The sequence below is a fragment of the Monodon monoceros genome, unplaced genomic scaffold, assembly GCF_005190385.1.
Source record: "Monodon monoceros isolate NGI ecotype Baffin Bay Population unplaced genomic scaffold, NGI_Narwhal_1 Super_Scaffold_18, whole genome shotgun sequence".
Lineage (NCBI taxonomy): Eukaryota > Metazoa > Chordata > Mammalia > Artiodactyla > Monodontidae > Monodon > Monodon monoceros.
Genome location: NW_021703774.1, coordinates 160,222,119 through 160,242,740, shown reverse-complemented (window position 1 = coordinate 160,242,740; position 20,622 = coordinate 160,222,119). Strand labels below are relative to the sequence as shown.

Below are 20,622 nucleotides of genomic sequence, written 5' to 3'. Positions count from 1 at the left end.
CCTGGAAAGGCAGGAATTGAAATGTATTAAGTTGAAAAATCACTTCTATTTTACATAAGAAGAAACTAAGGCTCGGAATTGGGATTTGAATCCAGTTTTCTCTGATATTTTAGATGAAATATTTCCTTTAGCATCCCACCCAGCAGAGGAAGGTCATGGACAATCTGATTCTCTCTTAATGTTTAGCCAAAAGCCTGAACCCTTTGTCATTTAACATTTACTAGAATTGTCCTAAAAGAAGAGTATAAATGTATTTCCATTTCCCATTTTTGCCCAGACCTGCCTGTGATGGAGGCATAGATGAGTTGTGAACTGAAGGCACAGGGAGGAGTGGAAGAGGGAAGATGGCCAAATCTATAGGTCAGGCCTGCTGGAGGTACTAACCAACTGGGGAATCACCTCAAACTGAAAAGTTGACAAAAGTGGTTCTTTGGTTTCCTTGTGTTGTGTGGGAGCCTGCTCTGTGCCTTTTAAAAAATTTTTTAAGTCTATTTTTTAAAAATATTTATTTATTTATTTATTTGCCTGCGTTGGGTCTTCGTTGCTATGCACGGGCTTTCTCTAGCTGCGGCCAGCGGGGGCTGCTCTTCGTTGTGGTTTGTAGGCTTCTCATTGCGGTGGCTTCTCTTGTTGGGGAGCACGGGCTCTAGGCACGTGGGCTTCAAGTAGTTGAGGCACGCAGGCTCAGTAGTTGTGGTTCACGGGCTTAGTTGCTCCGTGGCATGTGGGATCTTCCCGGAACAGGGATAGGACCAGTGTCCCCTGCATTGGCAGGTGGATTCTTAACCACTGCGCCACCAGGGAAGTCCCTGTGCCTTTTTTTTAAAGCAGTGTCTTGATTAATGCTAAAACTTTAATCAGTTAGATCCTTGGTACTGGGGAAAATGTGGTCCATTATCTAGCAGCACAGATATCACCTGGGAGCTTGCAAGAAATGCAGATTCTTGGGCCCCACACTAGCTTTATTGAATCCAACACTGTTAACAAGATCTCCAGGTGATTCATGTGTCTTATGGTTCTGAAGCAAGGAGGAGTTAGACCCTGAAAGCTGAGAGTAATATTTTCAAATAAAATATCATGCCAGAGACTTTGGAATACAATAAATTTTACTGTGTCTAGTAAACCACTTGTTTTGTGGGTGCTCTGGGGGCCCTGACTCCCTGTGCCTACAGTCCAGACACTATTATGGGGCCATCTACAGCTCCCAGCATACCTCTGCAACCTCATCTCTGGCCACTCGCGTGTGCCTTAAGCTCCTCACAAGCCGTGGTCCTTCCTGCCATTGTCCTTTTGCTTAAGGTGTGCGTGTGATCTCTGCTTCCCCCCCACCCCCAACCTTTTTTTTTTTTTTTTTTTTTTTGAAGCCCAGCAAACTTCTACTTTGGCTTCAAAACCTAGCTGTGAAATACCTTCTCTGGGACTTCTTCCCATTTTCTTCATGTTGACGTAGCATTATGCTGGTACTTCTGCTTGAGTACTCAGGCCTGTGTCTAATACCTGTGTCAGGCAAATACTTAGTAAACCTTTGTTGACTAGCCCCTAGGTTCTTGCTACCTACCTGATCTTGGGGACCAGCTTTTTGTTGTCTAGGTTATTGGTGAGGGGCGGGGGGGCGGAATGACAGAAATTCTCTAAAGGCTTAAAAAACTGGAATGTTTGTGAAGGATTTTAATTTTACACTGTTAGTGTTTCCTTTCATCACATTTCATGGTAAAAGGAGGCAGGACCAACGGTTTTTGCCTAGGTTTTCGATGGCTTATTTTTAAAGGGATAACAGAAATGTCACTAGCAATTTTGGTACCCAGAGAAGCTGGGCCATTCTGAGGTTGGTGACCTGTTTTCTTTATATCTGACTGTGTATCTATGCTTGCTCCCCTTGAATTGTAATCCAGGTGCTCTTAGAAAGTCTCATAAAGGAAATCCCCACCCCCTCTCACATATCTGCCCAGACTGCTCAGAGCAGCATGTACCCTGTGCAAGTAGCTGTCCCTTCTCTAGAACGCCGGTTCTCTGGCAGGACTAGCCAATCTGCTTCTCCATCTTAGTCACGCTGCTTTGGCCCTGATACTGCCTGGCGCCTGCTGGAGCCTGTGCTGCTTGCAGCAGATTACTGTATGCTTGTTCCTGGGCCCATTTCCTGTTTCTATTCTAGTTGCTGGTGGCTCAGCTCTGCTTCCTGCCTGTGTGTCTCACACAGATTCCTCTTGCTGGAACCTTTTGTTTTCTTCGAAACAACTTCATTCTGAAAACTAACTGAGCCTTAGGTCTAGTGTTATGGCTCCTGGGCTCAGTTAGCGTTACTGAGGACTGGTGGGAAGTACCCCATCCCCACCAAGCATATCACTTCGATTTGACCTTGTTTTTCAGTTTGTCCCCAGTCCTGCTACAGGAAGCTGGTGGTTCGTTACTTCAACCAGAAATTGGTATAAGAAGATAAACTGGGGTCTTGTAGGCCAAATGTATCTTCACTTATTAGCAGTGCAGGGCTGTCAGGACTGCTGTGCCCTGGCTCTTTACCACCTGGAGTATGTAAAACATACTTCCTGCTGCTGAGGAAGACAGTTGGTACCCTTTCTAGCCCAAGCCCGGAGAATACTTATTTGGGCTTGGGCAGGTAATGCTATCTCGGCAGAGTAAAAGCTTACAGAGAATATAGGGATGGAAAGGAAAGCATGTGCTGACTCAACCTTCCAACTTATGTGAGCAGTTCAACACCCCTCAGAGCTTAGGGTGGGAGGGAGAAAGTACAGGAAGGTTGTAAAAAAGGAAGAAGTGAAGGAGGTTGTCTTGGGCAAATGTATTTTAAAGTTCTAGGCTTCCCCATCTTGCCCATTTTCCCCCAGAAGACTCTGACTCAGGGAATATGCTTTGTGAATAATTCTCTTCTTTCTCCTTCACAACTCCTCTCTTGGGATCATCTGACAGCACTGTGTCAGATAGAGTGATTTCTACACTGAACCTAGGCCATGCTAAACCCTAGGTATGTTTAATAGAGAAGTATTTAATATAGGGAATTGGACTTAAAAATTGTTAGGAGGATTGAGGGAGCATGCTCCAGGCTCATCCTCCAGGAATTGGGATCTAGACCTAGATCTGACCCACCGAGGGAACTCCTGCTTGTGAGTCCCTGTCAGGCTGAGCGCTCTGAATCTGCTCTCTAGGGGTCAGTAAGCTGGAATCAAGAAGCAGCAGCTGCTGCTACAGACCGGCCCCCAGTTAACCGGAAGATGAAACCAAAACGCTCCTGTAGGAACAAGTGGAGGAGACAGACGTATGATCACTGCCATGCTTTGATCTAATCTTGAGTCTGCTTCTAATTAGCAGAACCTGAATTATAGCCAAAACCCATCTGCAGGGATTCTGGGAAATGTAGTTTTTAGCTTTTTAACCTCTGCAATTAGGAAAAGAGTAGAATGAAGTTAGCATGAGCTACTCCACAGAATATTCACCACACTTAACACAAACACCACCATCCCCCCTCACCCCACTCTTTACATGTATGAGGAATCCAAGACCCAAGAAAGTTAAAGGACTTGCCCAAGGTCATTCAGTAAATGAGAACATGGGCTTCCCTAATAGTGAAAACCCATTGCTTTTACTATTAGGACAAACTCCTATGAAGGGTGAGTAAAAAGCTCCTTTAAGGGAAGGAAGAGTGCCATATTCAGAAAACAGACTTTGGGGGCTTCCCTGGTGGCACAGTGGTTAAGAATCTGCCTGCCAATGCAGGGGCACGGGTGCGAGCCCTGGTCCGGGAAGATCCCACGTGCCGCGGAGCAACTAAGCCCGTGCGCCACAACTACTGACCCTGTGCTCTAGAGCCCGTGAGCCACAACTACTGAGCCCGCGTGCCTAGAGCCTGTGCTCCGCAACAAAGAGAAGCCACCGCAATGAGAAGCCCGCACACCGCAACAAAGAGTAGCCCCCGCTCGCCGCAACTAGAGAAAGCCCGCGCACAGCAATGAAGACCCAACGCAGCCAAAAAAAAAATGAATAAATACATTAATTAATTAAAGAAAAAAAGAAAACAGACTTTGTCGTCCATATTCTCTTCTCTTTGAGGAAAGGGAAGGAGGAGGTATGGAGAGATGTGGGGTTGAGACTTCTAGGCAAAGGTAGTGATACTGTAGCTTCTGGATTTGGGTCTCCTCCATAGGAAGATGTAGGAAGCATTTACTCTGGAAGGAAGAAACCTCAAAAACTAGAATTTCTTGAAATTCCTGAGTCACCATATGGATGAACTCAGTTGCCTAGGTGACAGTAGCTTTCCTCCATCTATCTCCCCTTCTCCTTCTCTCTTGTTGGTGCTTTTATAACCTGCAGAGCTGTCTGGGAGACTACCTTGGTGAAGTACATGCCCCGGTTCTGCCATTGTCCTTCTCCAAGAAGACCAAACAAAATCCAAAAGCTAGCCCCTAGATTTGGGATTGTGAAGCTGTTTCTTGTCTGTCTGGGGAAGGTGGGTGAGGGGTAGCTTGGACTTTCTGAACAAAGTCCTCCTAGAAATGCTATATTTACAGAAACCACTAGGGCCCCCCTGCACCAGAGTGAGAATCTTGGTCCAGAGAGGAGGGCCCATGGGTGTGAACTATGTTAACATACCTGATAAATCAAGCATGGAATCAGCTCTGTTGTCTTTTTCTCATATTTCTAAGATATTTGATGTTCTACCTGAAAGTTGTGATGAAACTGGTATGTGATCTAGTGCTGTCCCTTTGGGGGCCAGTGCTTGACCTCTTGCTCCATCTACTTCCATGGCCAGAACCTATTTCTCCTCCCTGGTGTCAGCATGGAATTGGCTGGTATTGTGATGTAATCTCTGATTGCTGTGAGGCGGAGCTCATCTCCAAGCTGTTAGCTTGCTTCCCATTGACCTTTCCCCAAGGGAACTAAGAAGCTGTGCCTTGTTGAAGGTGGGAACTAGAGGTTGAAGGTTCAGACTGAGAGCAAATCTGTCCCTTAAGGCCAGCTTTGTTGTGGGAGGAATATTGACGGTTGTTTACTGAGGTGAGTGAAGGTAATTTCCTGATATTTGAGGGAAAGTAGGAGAGAAACCAAGTTCCAAATAAATTCACTGCATCTGTATTCAGAGGAACTGTCATCAAGAATATTCGTTCTTTTCCTTCCTCGTCTTTTGCTTTTAGGACTTGACTATGTCTTTCCCTGTCTGCAGAGTTGTTGTTGTTTTTTTGGTTTTAAAGGCCTTCAGGGCTGTCTTTTCTGGTTTCGGATTCTATCCATTCCCCACTCTCAGATTTCTTTGTTCCACCCCCTCCCCCCAAATCTTTGGATTTTATCTAGACCCGTAGGTCATGGTAGGGAAGACCACTGGCAGATATAAATTTCGGCCTTTAAATATCAAACCAAGGAGGCCATCCAGCCCCCTAGACCTTGGTCTACGCTGTGTTAAGCACAGTGCCAACTTTACCTTCCCTACTTGTGCACATTACGTCCTCCTTGCTTTCTGGTTGCTGTATTTCTGAGGAGCAGCCAAATGAGGTGAAGCCTAAGGCAGTGCCCCTCCCCCTTACACTTCTCAGATCTAGAATTCTGCCGTCTTTTCCTCTCCCCTTGTTCCTGTTCTCCTTACTCAAGTTCTAGGATCCAAGCTGATGATCATGGTGGAACACGGTCTGTGTGGTTGGCCTTCTTGACAGGGAATGCAAGCTTGGAGAAAGTAGGGGGTTCTTAACTTCTTTGTCTTCTCTAGCTTTACAGTGCTCATTTCCTGCTGGGATTAGAATAGCCCTATTCCATAAATATGCACTGATCTTGACTGCTCTAACTCAGGCCCAGCTCTGACCTAGTTTCATTTTTTTTCAGATTTGAGTCTTAGCAGCTAGTGACCCTTACAACACTCTGTACACTTTTGGCCAAGAGGTGGTTTCTGGCTAGATGAGACATTCTCTAATGAGAAATGCCTAAGTGAGAAGAAACCTTGGCAGGGGAGGGGTATGTGTCAGAAGGCTGGTCAGGTAGGTAACATGGGTATTATACAGACGTGGTGGGGTCTGTGACAAACTAGAAAGCAAGGTTTCAATCGATCAGCACCTCTGGGAGTTCTAGGATCTATTCTTTTCACAAGTTGGGAACTTGGATTTTTTTATGTAAAACATCTGAATTATTAGAAAGGTCTCATGGGGATGTTGGGCAATGGATTAAAAGGTTCTCTGGGGCCTGTGGGTCTGCCCCTGCAGCTTGTGGATTGCCCGGGTAGCTTTGGTTCCCTTGAGCTGGTGCTTACAATTTTTCTGGGTATAGGGGCCAGCTGTGGGAAACACCATCTATCCGTTGCCAACTCTTATTGTGATTTTGGTGTTTGTTTTATTGGCTTGGGGAGGGGGAAGTGCAGGGGAGATGTTGAGCAGAAGCACTCAATGTGATTAAACCCCTAGCCGAGCAGATCTGTGGGAGCAGCGCATCGACCCCTGGAAAATCAATGGCTGCTGCAGTGGCCGAGCTGCTGTTTGGAGGGGCGCCCACCGCAGGAGTGCCGGCCGCCCAGCACTCTTTCTTCTCCCCACTTTTTACCTCAGCAGCGCCCTCAGCCTCCACCCAAAGGGTCAGACCTACGTCAAGAGATTTTGCTGAGGTGGATTAGAACAGCAGGTTCTTGTTTTTTGTAATTAGATTGAAATTTCTCCAGTGATACAGAGCCCCACCTCCCGACAGCCTCCTTGCCCGACGTTCCTTCCCTGCACTGCAGTTCTATCAAGAGCTCTCTTATCAAGTGGCTGAGGCCCTTTCAGGATCGCCCTTCTCAGTCTTAGGCAGGAGAGTCAGTTCCCTTGATGACAACACCCAAGAGTCCCTCCTTCATTGTGGAGGTCTGGAGTGGAGGTGTGCAGGGTTAGGGTGGGGGAATGACTATTAAAGGAAAGAGACTAATAGAGATTGGGTCTAAAGAGGATGCTTTTGAGTAATATTTATCAAGCATTTATAGTCTTTTGTGTGCCTGGCATTTTTCTGGTCACTAATAACATAGGAGAATATAGCTCCTAAGGCTAATGAGGAAAAAGGCAGATTCAGCACAGTACCACCAGTCCTGAACACTGGGTCTAGAGGACCTTGAAGGGACTCTGGGCTCTGCCTGCGGAGCGAGCGTGAGGGCTCAGGGTAGTTATACTGTGATTGTGGAGGCTTTGCCCCCACAAAGCTGTTCTCATCTTTGAAGATCCCAAGGCAGAAAACAATTTTAGTCTGTAGTTGATACACCTATAGTGCAACTTCAAGCAACTGTTCTTCCCACCCAGTTCTCTTTGGTGGCTGGGAAATGGGCTACCCTGTTGTGTTAGAGGAGAGCTCTGTTGCCCCATTGTTGGTGCGCGGCTGTGGGCAGGGGGTTGAAGCTTGCTTGGCACATGCCCCAGAAAGGAGTAGTTTGGGAGTTGGGGCTTCTAAACAAGACCCAGTTGTCCTGCAGTTTGCAACAGTGGCTGCAGGGCTGGGTGAGGAAGAAAGTGTGAAATTATCCGAGATGAGGCTGACTAGAGGCTAGGAGTGTTTTGACTTCTCTCTCTGGGCCACACCCTTATGCTTGATAATAGGGTTAGGGCCCAGGAGTACCTGCAGAGAGAGATCAGACACCTACTTTCGTGGGACTTAACTTCCTGCTTATCTCCCTAGATTCTAAGTCACTCTCTCCTCCCTCCTCACCCCTGTACATTAAGTATCCTTCTGAGGACCCAGAGGAGAGGAAAAGTACTATACCCTTTAGTATAGAAAAAGTAGGTTTAAATTAAGTGAGTTATAGGTGACAGGGCTGACTTGAAATAACCATGAAAGGAAGAGTGATTTATAAGGAAGAGTGGCTAGGAAAGAGAGGAACACATAGCATTGTAGACTTGTAGAGTTGGATTATCTAGTTTTATTCTTTCCTTCTGCAGAAGAACTAAGTGATACCTAGTGAGGTTAGCCTCTTAGAGTCATGTAGCTAATCACCCGGTGTGTCTGGAGACAGACTGTTGTTGCCTCACCTTGTTTGGAGCGTGGAGCCTAGCCTTTGATAGTGGCAAACTTCCACCTTATGGTGGAAAGAGTGCAGGCTGTGGAATCGAAAATACGGGTTTAGACCCAGTTCTTCTGTTTAATAGCATTCTCTCCTTGGGTAAGTCATTTAACTGCTGAGCCTCTTGCTGCTTTGTTAAAATGGGGATGGTACCTACCTCAGAAGATTGTGAGAGTGAAACGTGAGACAGCCACGTACCTTAGGGTTGAACACATGATAGTCAGGTATTCGTGTCCGTTCTGAGTCCCTTAAAGAGGGAGACACGAAGGGACTTGGCTTTTATTCCTCTTTCCAACATCCTTTGAATTTGGAGATTTGGTCTCCCAGAGCTTTCTTTACGAAATTTGTTGAGTATATTTAGGGGATTTCGTCTTGGAAGTGGGCCCCTGAAAAGCATTCTGGAGATAAGAAAAGTCTGACCTTTCTCTACTGTGCATTTCCCACCAGGCAGCCAGAGGGTACCAAGAAGAAATGATTCATTATCGCCAAAATAAAAGCTTGTAGAAAAAGAGAAGTGGGAGTTTGGTGAGGGGTTTTTGGGAACTTGGGGTGGGGGGTTAAGAAATAAGAGTTCTCTCAGCCTTTCCCAGAGCAGTTTCTTCTATTCCACACAGTGAGTGTAGTCCAGGCAGGAGATGGTGCTTGGTCCTAAGCTGCAAGGATAGTTGCCAGCCTCTGTGTCTTTTCTTTCCCCTTCCTTACCACCTGCTTAAATCCTGACTTGGAAGTAAGAGGCAGCCTCTTCTGTGTGTTGATTCGTTCTTGGCATTTCCACCAGCACCGCTACCGCTAGCCTGCTCTCAAGGGAGGGATGGCATTTAGTCTCTTGGACTAAGACCACTTATTAGAACAACAGAGCAGCAGTCCTGTAACTCTGGAGTCCCTTCTAGCCTGGGTGGGTCAGATCGCCCATCTTTCCATTTAGCAAAGACTGAGGAGAAAAAAGAGAGAATTATTGTACTGAATATTTTTTTGTGAGTGTATGATAGAGGTAGCCTCTTCCTCCCCTGACCCTTGACAAGTATGTTGCTTAAAGAAGGCTTTATGAAAAATCAGCTCTCCCCAAAATTTATTTGCCTTAAGTAGTTCTGAAGTAATGAAGTTTGTCTTTTTCCTTGAAGTTTGTTAAAACTATTGCCTCCTTTCCCACCATCTGCCTTTCATCAAAGTTAAGTTTCCCAACCTCTTCTGTGTTCTTCAGGATTTCCTCCCATTCTCCAGCCTGGGAGCAGCCTCCCACAGGGACCGTGGATCTGTTAGGCTGGGCAAGTATGTGTGTAGAATTTACCTGGGGCGGATGGTTTCCCTGCCAGTAGTCAGCACAACTTGGCAAAAGCTCTTCACAACTGAAAGAATATGAGGACTCCATCTGGGGGTTAACAAAAGCTCTATTTCTCGAGGATTCAGCCAAATTTATGAGAAAACCCTGAATCTGAGCATTGCTGCTATGAGCTTGTTCTTTAGACTTCCTTATTGATGTTGCTTAATCTGTTCAGCAAAATGAGCTGATGTCATCCTTGTGAGTCTCTGTCAGAAGATTGTTTAACCCCCCCCACCCTTCTGTAACCCTGATCTGGTATCTTCCTGCTTGAAAGTGTACTTAATCAGGCAGCCAGTTCATGTTAGAATTTGTAGCTCTTCTTGTGAGAGCACTGCAAACACCCCCCAACCCCACCCCACCCCACACACACACCCAGGGAGGTATGGACTGTGTGATTTTGGGCATGGTTTTGTTGTGGTGTGAAGAGGTGTTAGCTGCTGAGTTCTGTTTGTCAGCAGAGCCTGACAGACCCATGCTGGCACTCGCTGGGGCTGGGCAACCAATCACAGCTGGAACAGTTATCGTCATGGAATCCCTATGGGCTTCCTCTATCAGGTCACATCCCAAAATAACATTGGGCAGTATTTCAAGTGAAGAAACGAAGGCTTTCGGGGCTGTAGCCAGCCTGGAGTGTGAGATTCTGTGTGAAATAGTTGGACCTGCTCCAGCGCTTTTGATCTGCATGGTAGATGAGCAATAAAATGCATGAAACACGTTGGAAACACGTGAGGAAATTCTCCCTGGCCCTGCTGCTTCCTTGGAACTGGCAGGGCACTGAGTGGGCTGATCCTCACCTCCTATCTCTCAGCAGGATTATGCTTGGAGGAATGCAAGCCCGGGAAAAGAGATCTTTCCACTTACAGGGCATTGCTACAATTCTTTCAGCAGTCCTCCTAGAAGACACCTGTTAGGTGGACTCTTTTGGGAGAACTGAGAACCTGAGTCCTGAAATGCTAAAGGTCGCCCCACCAGGGAGAGAGAATAGGGGCTTGGATTGATTGAACTTTGTGTGATATGTGTGCTGTAGAAAGCCGAACTTGTTAGGCACATTGAAGTCTGACTCAACAACCAGACATCCGGCTTTTTGTGGAACAAAAGACCTGAAAAACTGGCTTTTTGTAGGGTAGAAAGCAGAGGTGTGTCCTGCGCAATAAAAGGACGTGGAGTTCAGAGCAATATCTGTTCATGTAGATAGAGGAGGGAGACTTCTTTTGGAGTCTTCTGCTTTTACCACTCCCTCTCATTTCCCAATAAAAACATTTACTGTGATTAGCCACTCAGATTGATGGGTGTGTCTTACATCTTATACTGCTGTGTGTAGTTAGTTGTATCTCTCATTCAGGGTATTGCTGCTGGTATTGCATTTTCCATATGGCCCTGACTATATGGTGCCGGTAGAGTTTCTTGCAGATGCCCCAGACTCAGATTTGTCACAGACTCAGATTTGTCCAGTCCTTTTCGTCGTATAAATGAGAAAACTGAAGCCCATCTTGTTGCTAGCTTGCCCAAGGTCACAACTGATAGGTACCAAGAGCTGGGCTTTGGTCTCCTAACTCAAGGTTATGATGCTTTTTCCTCAGTCTATATAGTATCACAGCGTAGTGGAAAGAGAAAGAACATAGGCTTTGGGGTTCAGCAGACCTGGGTTCGAAGTCTGATTTCTGCCACTTACTGGCTGGATGGCTTGGGCATGTAACCCCGTCTCTGAGCACCCGCTTGCTCCTTTTCAACATGTTAGTGGTGGTGGTACCTGCTTCCAAGAATTGTAGAAAATTAACTCCATAAAATGCCTGACACATTGTAGATGCTCAAATGATAGTTACTGTTAGTATTAATATCAATGAGCTGTTCCTTCCTATGCTAACATTCTGGTTCTTAATACCTTTTTAAATCAACTCCCCCCATGCTGACCCGTTGCCCTCTGATGAAAATGACAGTTTGAGAGACTGGCTTCAAACCAACCAAATGAGAGAGATAAGAAGATTAATGCTGATTCTTCCCCTACGGTTACTCTGTGCCCGGGCATCCCAGCCCACGTGGACTGCTGTTGACAGTGGTTTACTTAGTACTTTTTCTCTACGAAGCTCAGGGCACTTTACCAAAACTGACAGCTCTCCTCAGAATGCCTCTGTGAAGGAAGCCACCACATTGCCACCACAGGTGCCTCCAGGATCCTGAGAGCCCAACCCCAGGGGCTGCCAGTGGTTTTTTTCAGGCTCCTGGGATCCCTCAGGGTGGGCTAGGACGTTTGCTTGTGTATCTGTGGAGAGCCTGGTTTTTAACAGATGTGTGGCTGAAAGAGCATCTGTAGGCCCCGCCCTGACCCCATAGCAGCGGTTGTTGGGTTGGTGGGGTTTTTTCCTTTTTATTTTTTTATTGATATATATTTGATATACAATATTATATTAGTTTCAGGTGTACAGTATAACGATTCAGTATTTGTATATATTGTGAAATGAGTAACACAGTGAGTCTAGTTAACATCGTCACCTGTATAGTTACAGAATATTTTTTTCTTGTGATGAGAACTTTTTAAATATTTCAGATATACAGTTTTATTAACTTTAGTCACCATACTGTGTACATTACACCCCCATGGCTTATTTATTTTATAACAGGAAGTTTGTACCTTTTAACCCCCTTCTCTGATTTCTCCCCCACCACCTCTGGCCACCACCAGTCTTCTCTGAGCTTGGTTTTTGTTCTGTTTTGTTTTAGATTCCACATGTAAGTGAGATCATACAGTACTTATCTTTCTCTGTTTGACTTATTTCACTTAGCATAGTGCACTCAAGGTTCATCCATGCTGTCACAAATGGCAAGATTTCATCCTTTTTTATGACTGAATACTAATATTCCTGTGTGTGTGTGTGTGTGTGTGTGTATGTACACCACATTTTGTTTATCCATTCATCTGTCATTGGGCATTTAGGTTGCTTTCATGCCTTGGCTATCGTAAATAATGCTACAGTGAACATGGGGGTGCATCTATCTTTTCGAGTTAGTGTTTTGGTTTTCTTTGGATAAATACCCAGAAGTGGAATTGCTGAATCATGTGGTAGTTCCTTTTTTTGTTTTTTGAGGGACCTCCATACTGTTTTCCATAGTGGCTGCACCAATTTATATTCCCACCAGCAGTGCGCGAGGGTTCCCTTTTTTCCCACATCCTTGCCAATACTTGTTTCTTTTCGTCTTTTTGTTAATAGCCATCCTAACAGACGTGAGGCTTATTGTGGTTTTGAATTGCATTTTCCTGATGGTTAGTGATGTTGAACATCCTCTTTTTTTTTCCTCCTCAGTTCCTCAGAAGGTCTCCACGGATATACACCAGATGGAATAGGGATTCCTGTATTGAAGGCAGCAGAAAGAGAGCAAAGGGGACTTTTAAGTTTACCTATACTGTCTCAGCTGTTTTTACCATGAGAATGTTCATGTTTTACTTGTTTAATCAAAGACAGAAATGTTTAAAACATTTAATTTTTCAAGGCCATTTGAAGAGTTCTTGTCTTATGGATAGACCTTCAATTCCTGTTCTGTTCCAAAGTATGCTGATATCTTTTTCCTCTAAGCAAGTAGCTCTTATTATTAGAAGCTGGTGGTTTGGTAAGGAATGGAGACAGTAGGAGGGAATGCTGAGGAAAGCTACTGGTCCCTAAAACAGAGCATTGGGCTGTGGTTTCTGTTATAAACCAGGGCTTAACAAGTGGCTTTCAAGGCCTTTTCTGGCCTACACAGTTGGCTCCTCTTGTCATCTTGCTGCCTCTTTGAGTTTACTCTCCTTGGTTCAGAAGCTAGGTGTCCCTGGTACAGCTTAGCCCTCAACGTGGGGAAGGAATCCTCCTCTCTTGGGATGGATCTAGGGCTCTTCATAGCTCCAGGTACTTTAATCCTTTGAGACGAAAGAGGCCCTTTGGTGTTACCTAGAGGAGGGCTTCTTGAGTTCTCTTCCATGCTGGGACTAATTCTAGTTGCAGTTTGTGAAAGCATGCTATGGTGTACTGGGTCTGCTTCTTGTAGGAAAGCTAGCATTTTCTGACTTCTCAGCTAACACTGAGAGCTGAACACAGACACAAATGCACACCTACCTACTTGCCTTGCCTTCAAGGCAAGCTTTGTTCCCACAGAACTCAGCAGAAATACTCCCAGCCTAGGGAAGTAACCAACTGGTTTGCAAAGGTCCAACCAACCTGGATACTTAGGGGAGAGCCTAAGAGGTGCTCTTTGATCTCCAATGTTACTGGCCGACTCCAGGGTCAGAATCACCTTGAACTGATCTCTCCAAGGTGAGTTTGTTGTGGGAATAGGAATAGACTCAAATCAGGCCATTTTGGATTTCCTTCCTCTTCAGCTGTGTCTCTTTAAGAGAACTCTTTTCTTAACTATTTGAGTATTAGGGTTTTCACAGACCTGAGCGTGTACCGAAAGCTTTCATTCTTTCTTCAAGGTACAGTTAGTTCCCAGCCTGAAGTTAATGCGTGATGTTGAGCCCATGGTATTGCTAGAGAGTGAACTTGGGGCTGGGAGTGGGTTGGGGGTGCATTTCCTGGGGTGAATATTTTTATTTTTTTGGTGTGCCACGCGGCATGGGGGATCTTAGTTCCCTGACCAGGGATTGAACCCACGCCCCCTGCAGTGGAAGTGTGGAATCTTAACCACTGGACTGCCAGGGAAGTCCCTTTTGCTATTTTTAAATATTTTTCATATTGAGCTCCTGATTGCTAATCTTGGGGTTTACTGACCTAGAGTGAACTCTTTACCGATTAATTCAAGACAAGCACAACCTCCAAATAAATACCAAATTCTCATCGAAAAACTTAAAACTAGGGAAAAAAAACTGGGTTTGTTCAGTTGGCAAACATTTGTTCATCCCTGTTGTTGGCCAGGTGTTAGGAATGTAGTCCCAGACCCTCTTGGCAGTTAAAGAATTGTCTGTGCAATATATCCCTTTCTTACCTCCTACCCCTTATGTTTTAAAGTATGGTAACTTGGAGTGAGTTCTTGGTAAATGTAGGTTATAATAATTTGATGGAGAGGGGATCTGTGAATGTTGCCCAAACTTGTTAACATTTTCTTATAGCTCCTGATGCTGTCCTGGCAGTGTTTTGTTAAGTTTCCCCGTTGGAAAAGAACTAAAGGCTCGCTGAAAGAGCTGCTCTCTTACGACTGTAGAAGTTGGGGCTGGGAAAGAAGATGAAAGTACTACATGTGCTTCTGGTAGATAGACCAGAAGATAGACCAGATAGACCAGCAAACTATAGCTTGTGGGCTAGTTACTTTTAAAAATTAATTAATTAATGGCTCTGTTGGGTCTTCGTTGCTGCGCGTGGGGGCTACTCTCGTCGCGGTGTGCGGGCTTCTCGTTGCGGTGGCTTCTCTTGTTGCGGAGCACGGGCTCTAGGCGCGCGGGCTTCAGTAGTTGTGGCACATGGGCTCAGTAGTTGTGGCTCACGGGCTCAGTAGTTGTGGCTCGCGGGCTCTAGAGCGCAGGCTCAGTAGTTGTGGCGCATGGGCTCAGTTGCTCCGCGGCATGTGGGATCTTCCCGGACCAGGGCTCGAACCCGTGTCCCCTGCATTGGCGGGCGGATTCTTAACTACTGTGCCACCAGGGAAGTCCCTAGTTACTTATTTTTATAAATAATGTTTTGTTAGAACACAGTCACATCCATTTGTTTATGTGTTGTCTGTGACTGCTTCTGCACTCTGGTGGCAGAGTTGAATAGTTGTGACAAAGACTATGTGGCCTTTAGAGTCTAAAGTATTTCCTCTCTGGCCCTTAATAGAGAGCTTGCTGTATGTAAGCTATAGTATCACGACTGCATAAATGTGTGCAGTATATTTACTTCGGGTTGTTTAAGAAAAATGTTGATCATGTAGTAGGATTGTTGAAAAAAGAATCTTTCTGCCTAATACTGCTAATCCATGTCCTTGTGTGTATGTTCCAGGATCTGTCTGGTTCAATAGACGATCTCCCCATGGGGACAGAAGGAGCTCTGAGCCCTGGAGTGAGCACATCAGGGATTTCAAGCAGCCAAGGGGAGCAGAGTAATCCAGCTCAGTCTCCTTTTTCTCCCCATACCTCCCCTCACCTGCCTGGCATCCGAGGCCCCTCCCCGTCCCCAGTTGGCTCTCCTGCCAGTGTTGCTCAGTCTCGCTCAGGACCACTCTCGCCTGCTGCAGTGCCAGGTACCCACGAGTGCTGACCTTTGGGGAAAGGGAAAGAGGACTGGCCCCCAGCAATATTAGGGAGCCCCAGCCTTCCACTGGCGGAGAGTTTCCCTTCAGCATTTGAAGAAGGGAGATGGGAGCCCCTTTGCTGGATCCTTTTGTGAATGGGATACTGGGAGGTTCTTGGCCTTCTCAGAAGCCATTTCCAGTTCTAACTTGACCTTCTGGCTAGAATTTCCAGGCTATGGAATTCTAGTTGCGGCAGAATTCTAATTGGAATTCTAGTTCCAGTTAGTCATAATTGACTTACTTCTTTCTCTGTCTGGAGCAGGCAACCAGATGCCACCTCGGCCACCCAGTGGCCAGTCGGACAGCATCATGCATCCTTCTATGAACCAATCAAGCATTGCCCAAGATCGAGGTGAGAGGCTGGGCTTCAAGGGAGGGGGGAGCAGGGCAGAGGCCGACCTTTGATTGATTATCTGTGCAACAGCTTTTGGAGAACTGTATGACCACGAAGCTTAGGACAATCTCAGCAGCAGGTTGTGAAGTTAGGATGGGCTTGGCCATCTTGGTGTCTCCAGAATTATGTTCCCCCACAGTCATCCTTTGTTGGTCATGTGTTTTGATGGATTTCCCCCCTACATTGTGCCTAATTTGGTCAGCAAATACTAAATACTCAGCATTGAATCTTTACCCTTTAAATCCTGCCTCTTTTTGGGGGGAGAGGGGGGGTCATTGCTGTTTGTTTTTTCAAACCTCCATTTAGTAGAAACAGTTGGCATGCCCTGGTTAATGGCTGTGTCACTTTTGAGTGTGCCTAAAAGAGCACACAATTTATACAGCAAATAAGAGCCCCCGCGCAAGTATTTGCTAAAGAAAACGTAGATGGTGAAGTCCTAGGGTAAGGGAGAGCGTTTGTTCCCATTGTATTGAGGTACTAACTTTATGGACACTACCCACAAATAGGTTACATGCAGAGGAATCCCCAGATGCCCCAGTACAGTTCCCCCCAGCCCGGGTCGGCCTTATCTCCACGTCAGCCTTCTGGAGGACAGATGCACACAGGCATGGGCTCCTACCAGCAGAACTCCATGGGGAGCTATGGTCCCCAGGGAAGTCAGTACGGCCCACAGGGTGAGTATACTACCGTAGGAGTACATGGAGGTGAGACGAGAAAAGAGTTCCTTGTTTGATATGCTGCTCTCTGGGTTATTAGAGTAGAACTGTCCTTTGCCTTAAGTCCACCAAGGCCAGGCCCTAAAGTAGGGCAGGACTGCCATCATGGGAAAGTCCCTGAATATCTCTGAGCCTCTGTTTCATCTCTAAAATGGGGATAAGGTATTTAGCCCAAGACTGAGCACAGACACTTAGTAAATGGTAATTATTGGTTATTAAACTTTTTTGAGTAAATTAGTCCTACTAGAGTAGATCTTTGCTCAAAATCAGCCCTAGGTGGATCTAAAGCTGAATTTCTTAAACAGAGCATGGAAGATGAGTATGTAGAAAGGAAAGAATTCTGGGAGTTGAAGGGCCTGGATAGCAGCATAGCCAGCCTTGCCTGCCAGACAGCCTCGCTCTGTGCTGTGCTGTCCTTAAGATAAGGGGATGACTGAGGCCTGCCTTTAAATACTCCTGCCCCCCCCCCCCACTTTTTTTGTTTTTAAATGGACCATGAAGTTTTGTTGTCGTTGTTGTTTAAAGAGACCATGAAATTGGTCTCTTTCCGGACCAAATATTGAACAATTCCCATTGTTTGTTATCTTCGGAGTTTTAGAGTTGAGTGTTATTAGTGAGTTGCTAGTGAGTCACTAACCAAGTCTCTGCATCTTCTCTCCTTCCCCTCCCAGGAGGCTACCCCAGGCAGCCAAACTATAATGCCTTGCCCAATGCTAACTACCCCAGTGCAGGCATGGCTGGAAGCATGAACCCTATGGGTGCTGGAGGTCAGATGCATGGGCAGCCTGGCATCCCACCTTATGGCACACTCCCTCCAGGGAGAATGAGTCATGCCTCCATGGGCAACCGGCCTTATGGCCCTAACATGGCCAATATGCCACCTCAGGTTGGGTCAGGGATGTGTCCCCCACCAGGGGGCATGAACCGGAAAACTCAAGAAACTGCTGTCGCCATGCACGTTGCTGCCAACTCTATCCAGAACAGGTAAGGCCTGGGAAGTGAAGAGGGAGGGTATCAGTGCTAGGAAGCTCATTGTAGAGTCATTTAGGTTGTTGAGATACTTCTGGACCTAAATCATGTTATCTTGGTAAATATGCATTTTATTGAGAGCTCTTTAGAAAACCAGGTTTCTTTACAGTGAAAAATATAGCAGGAATGCTGATTTGTAAGCATCTTAGATTGGTATCAAATTTCACATGACCAGATATCATATGTAAAGAACTTTATAAAGTATACATTATTTTGATTAGTAAAATAAGTCTTCAGAGTTTATGTCTTCTGCCAGTCTAGCTTCTTGGTTTCCAAAAGGATTTTTTTTTAAATGCAATTTTATTTATTTGTTTGTTTATTTTTGGCTGCGTTGGCTCTCTGTTGCTGCATGCGGGCTTTCTCTGTTTGCGACGAATGGGGACTACTCTTCGTTGCGGTGCCCAGGCTTCTCATTGTGGTGGCTTCTCTTGTTGCGGAGCACGGGCTCTAGGCGCGCAGGCTTCAGTAGTTGTGGCACGTGGGCTCAGTAGTTGTGGCTTGCAGGCTCTAGAGTGCAGGCTCAGTAGTTGTGGTGCACGGGCTTAGTTGCTCCGCAGCATGTGGGATCTTCCTGGACCAGGGCTCGAACCCATGCCCCCTGCACTGGCAGGCAGATTCTTAACCACTGCGCCACCAGGGCAGCCCTCCAAAAGGATTTTTAATGATTCACATGATTTGGATCTACGATGTAAGAAATGGAGGGTGGTGAGGTTGTGGTTTGCCATTTCTCCTACTCTTCTGTGTGGTCCTGTGTATTTGACTCTGGTGCAAAAGTGTAGAAGGCTCGTGTGATTTGATTTAATGACTTCAAGATTCATCTCTTCTTCCTTGGCCACTGACTTCAGTGACTATGATTCTGCTGTTTTTGAAGACTCTGTCTGTGTACCCCATTGTTGGTGCCTACAGTTCTTAAAGTGACTCTTACTGGGATGTTGATGAACCATGGTAGAATAGGGTGATTGACTATAAAGAGGTGGATTTGGTTCCCTGGTGGCCTAGTGTTTAGGATTCTGGGCTTTCACCGCCGTGGCCGTGGTTCAGTCCTTGGTCAGGGAACTGAGATCCTGCAAACCATGCAACACGGCCAAAAAATAAGTAAATAAGGGTTTTTTGAGGTATAATTTTAAAAATAAAATAAAAAGAATGCAAAGCCCCTCCAGGTGCCATGCTAGAGTAATAAAATTGAGCATTTAATCTAGGCCTTTTGCCATAGTGAGGGCCCTTAAATGGAAACACAGCTTGACTTTGGAGATGCCTTAAAAGGAGGCAGTATTTAAGAGGCACCGTAAGACTCCATTCTTCAAGGAGTGTATCCTTTAAAATTGAGCTATGAGTTCCTTTTGGGAGCTTGCACCCTCTTAGAACCGTTTGTGGGTGGTAGAAGATAAGAATATTTCTGTGCATGGTTGTGGTTTGCAGGAGCCATAAACTTTTTCCTTGTAAGCCTAACTAGATGATCTTGGCTCACACAGCCCTATTTAGCTCAAGTCCAAATCTGAAAACTTAGTGTCTCTAACTCTTGTCTCTCTCTCACACTTTGCATCTTCTTCCTCAGGCCACCAGGCTACCCCAATATGAATCAAGGGGGCATAATGGGAACTGGACCTCCCTATGGACAAGGGATTAATAGTATGGCTGGCATGATCAACCCTCAGGGACCCCCATATCCGATGGGTGGAACCATGGCTAACAATTCAGCAGGTAAGTCCTAGTCATTGTTCACCCCAGGGATTTCTTCCAAAGTCATCTTCATGTCACAAACCTATTGGACTTTTTTCTCTTTTATAGGGATGGCAGCCAGCCCAGAGATGATGGGTCTTGGGGATGTCAAGTTAACTCCAGCCACCAAAATGAACAACAAGGCAGATGGGACACCCAAGACGGAATCTAAATCCAAGGTGATGATTTATATCTTGACCCCTCAACTTTCTGTCCCATCCTTTCAGTGATAGGAAGGAAAAAGAAGAGAGGGTGATCAGATTCCAGCCTTTTATGACACCAACTAGATAATCTTGGAAAAGGGTGCTGTCGCCTCTTCTTACCATGAAGGGTCCCAGGATAATAGTTCACTGAATTGGGTTTGAGTTAGCCTAAGGGGTCCTAACGTAAATAACATGTTCTCACAGCTGTCTGATATGGAGGAAATGCCAGACCTGCAGAGTAGAATTCTCTGCACTGCTCTCTCTGAAACTGTGACCCCTGTCCTTGTGCATTGATAGATGGTGTATGCCATGGGGGACTAGTTCTTCTCTTCCTGGACCTTACTCAGAACAGCAGGAATGGTTGGTGCCCTACGTTCTATAAAGTGGGAGACGAGGCAGGTGGGGTTTTGGGTCCTTGGCCTCTCTTAGATTGGTCCTGAGTGTGCTATTGGTTGGGCTGTGTGGCATTTTGGGGACCTGCTCAGTATTTAAGTCATTTAAATTATTTCGGCCCTTTGTCATACCTCATTTTCCCTATCTTATAAAGTAGGGGAAATCAAAATCATAACTGCCACCTCTTGTGGACATTCACCTCTGGCTTCCAGACCCTTTTAGTCATCCTCATGTCTTGGATAGGATATCCAAAGCCATTCAAGCAGGACCCTTCCTTTCTTGAGAGGAGGAAGAGTTGGCTTTCATTTTAGTCAGTTGTCTCAAGGTCATGTTTTGTGTTTCTTGAGTTCTCTGAAACAGTCTGTAAAAGTGTGTCCAGGCTCCTGGGTAGTAGTATGGGAGTAGTGACATTGATGTCAGGTGGACAAGGGTTTGACTCTCAGTCCTGCTACTTAAAAGCTATGAGATCTTAGGCATGGCCTCCTTGTGCCTGCTACCTTATCTTTTAAGAGAAGGATAATTTATAATACCTAATGTGTAAAGGCCTCTAGCACAGCACTCAATACATAACACGTAGGCAGTGTTAGCTTTCTTTCTTTATAGGA

At 45.7% G+C, this 20,622-nt stretch overlaps 1 protein-coding gene across 2 annotated transcripts in view; it reads left to right on the top strand.

Annotated features, from left to right (window-relative positions):
- The window catches only part of ARID1A (AT-rich interaction domain 1A), a 69,574-nt gene that overhangs the window by 36,766 nt on the left and 12,186 nt on the right, over window positions 1-20,622 (top strand). For both annotated transcript variants that reach the window (XM_029230661.1, XM_029230662.1), the window contains exons 5-10: window positions 15,272-15,512; window positions 15,826-15,915; window positions 16,464-16,631; window positions 17,345-17,657; window positions 19,258-19,403; window positions 19,491-19,600. In XM_029230661.1, coding sequence (XP_029086494.1) covers window positions 15,272-15,512; window positions 15,826-15,915; window positions 16,464-16,631; window positions 17,345-17,657; window positions 19,258-19,403; window positions 19,491-19,600 — 1,068 coding nt within the window. The remainder of the gene's footprint in view (window positions 1-15,271; window positions 15,513-15,825; window positions 15,916-16,463; window positions 16,632-17,344; window positions 17,658-19,257; window positions 19,404-19,490; window positions 19,601-20,622) is intronic.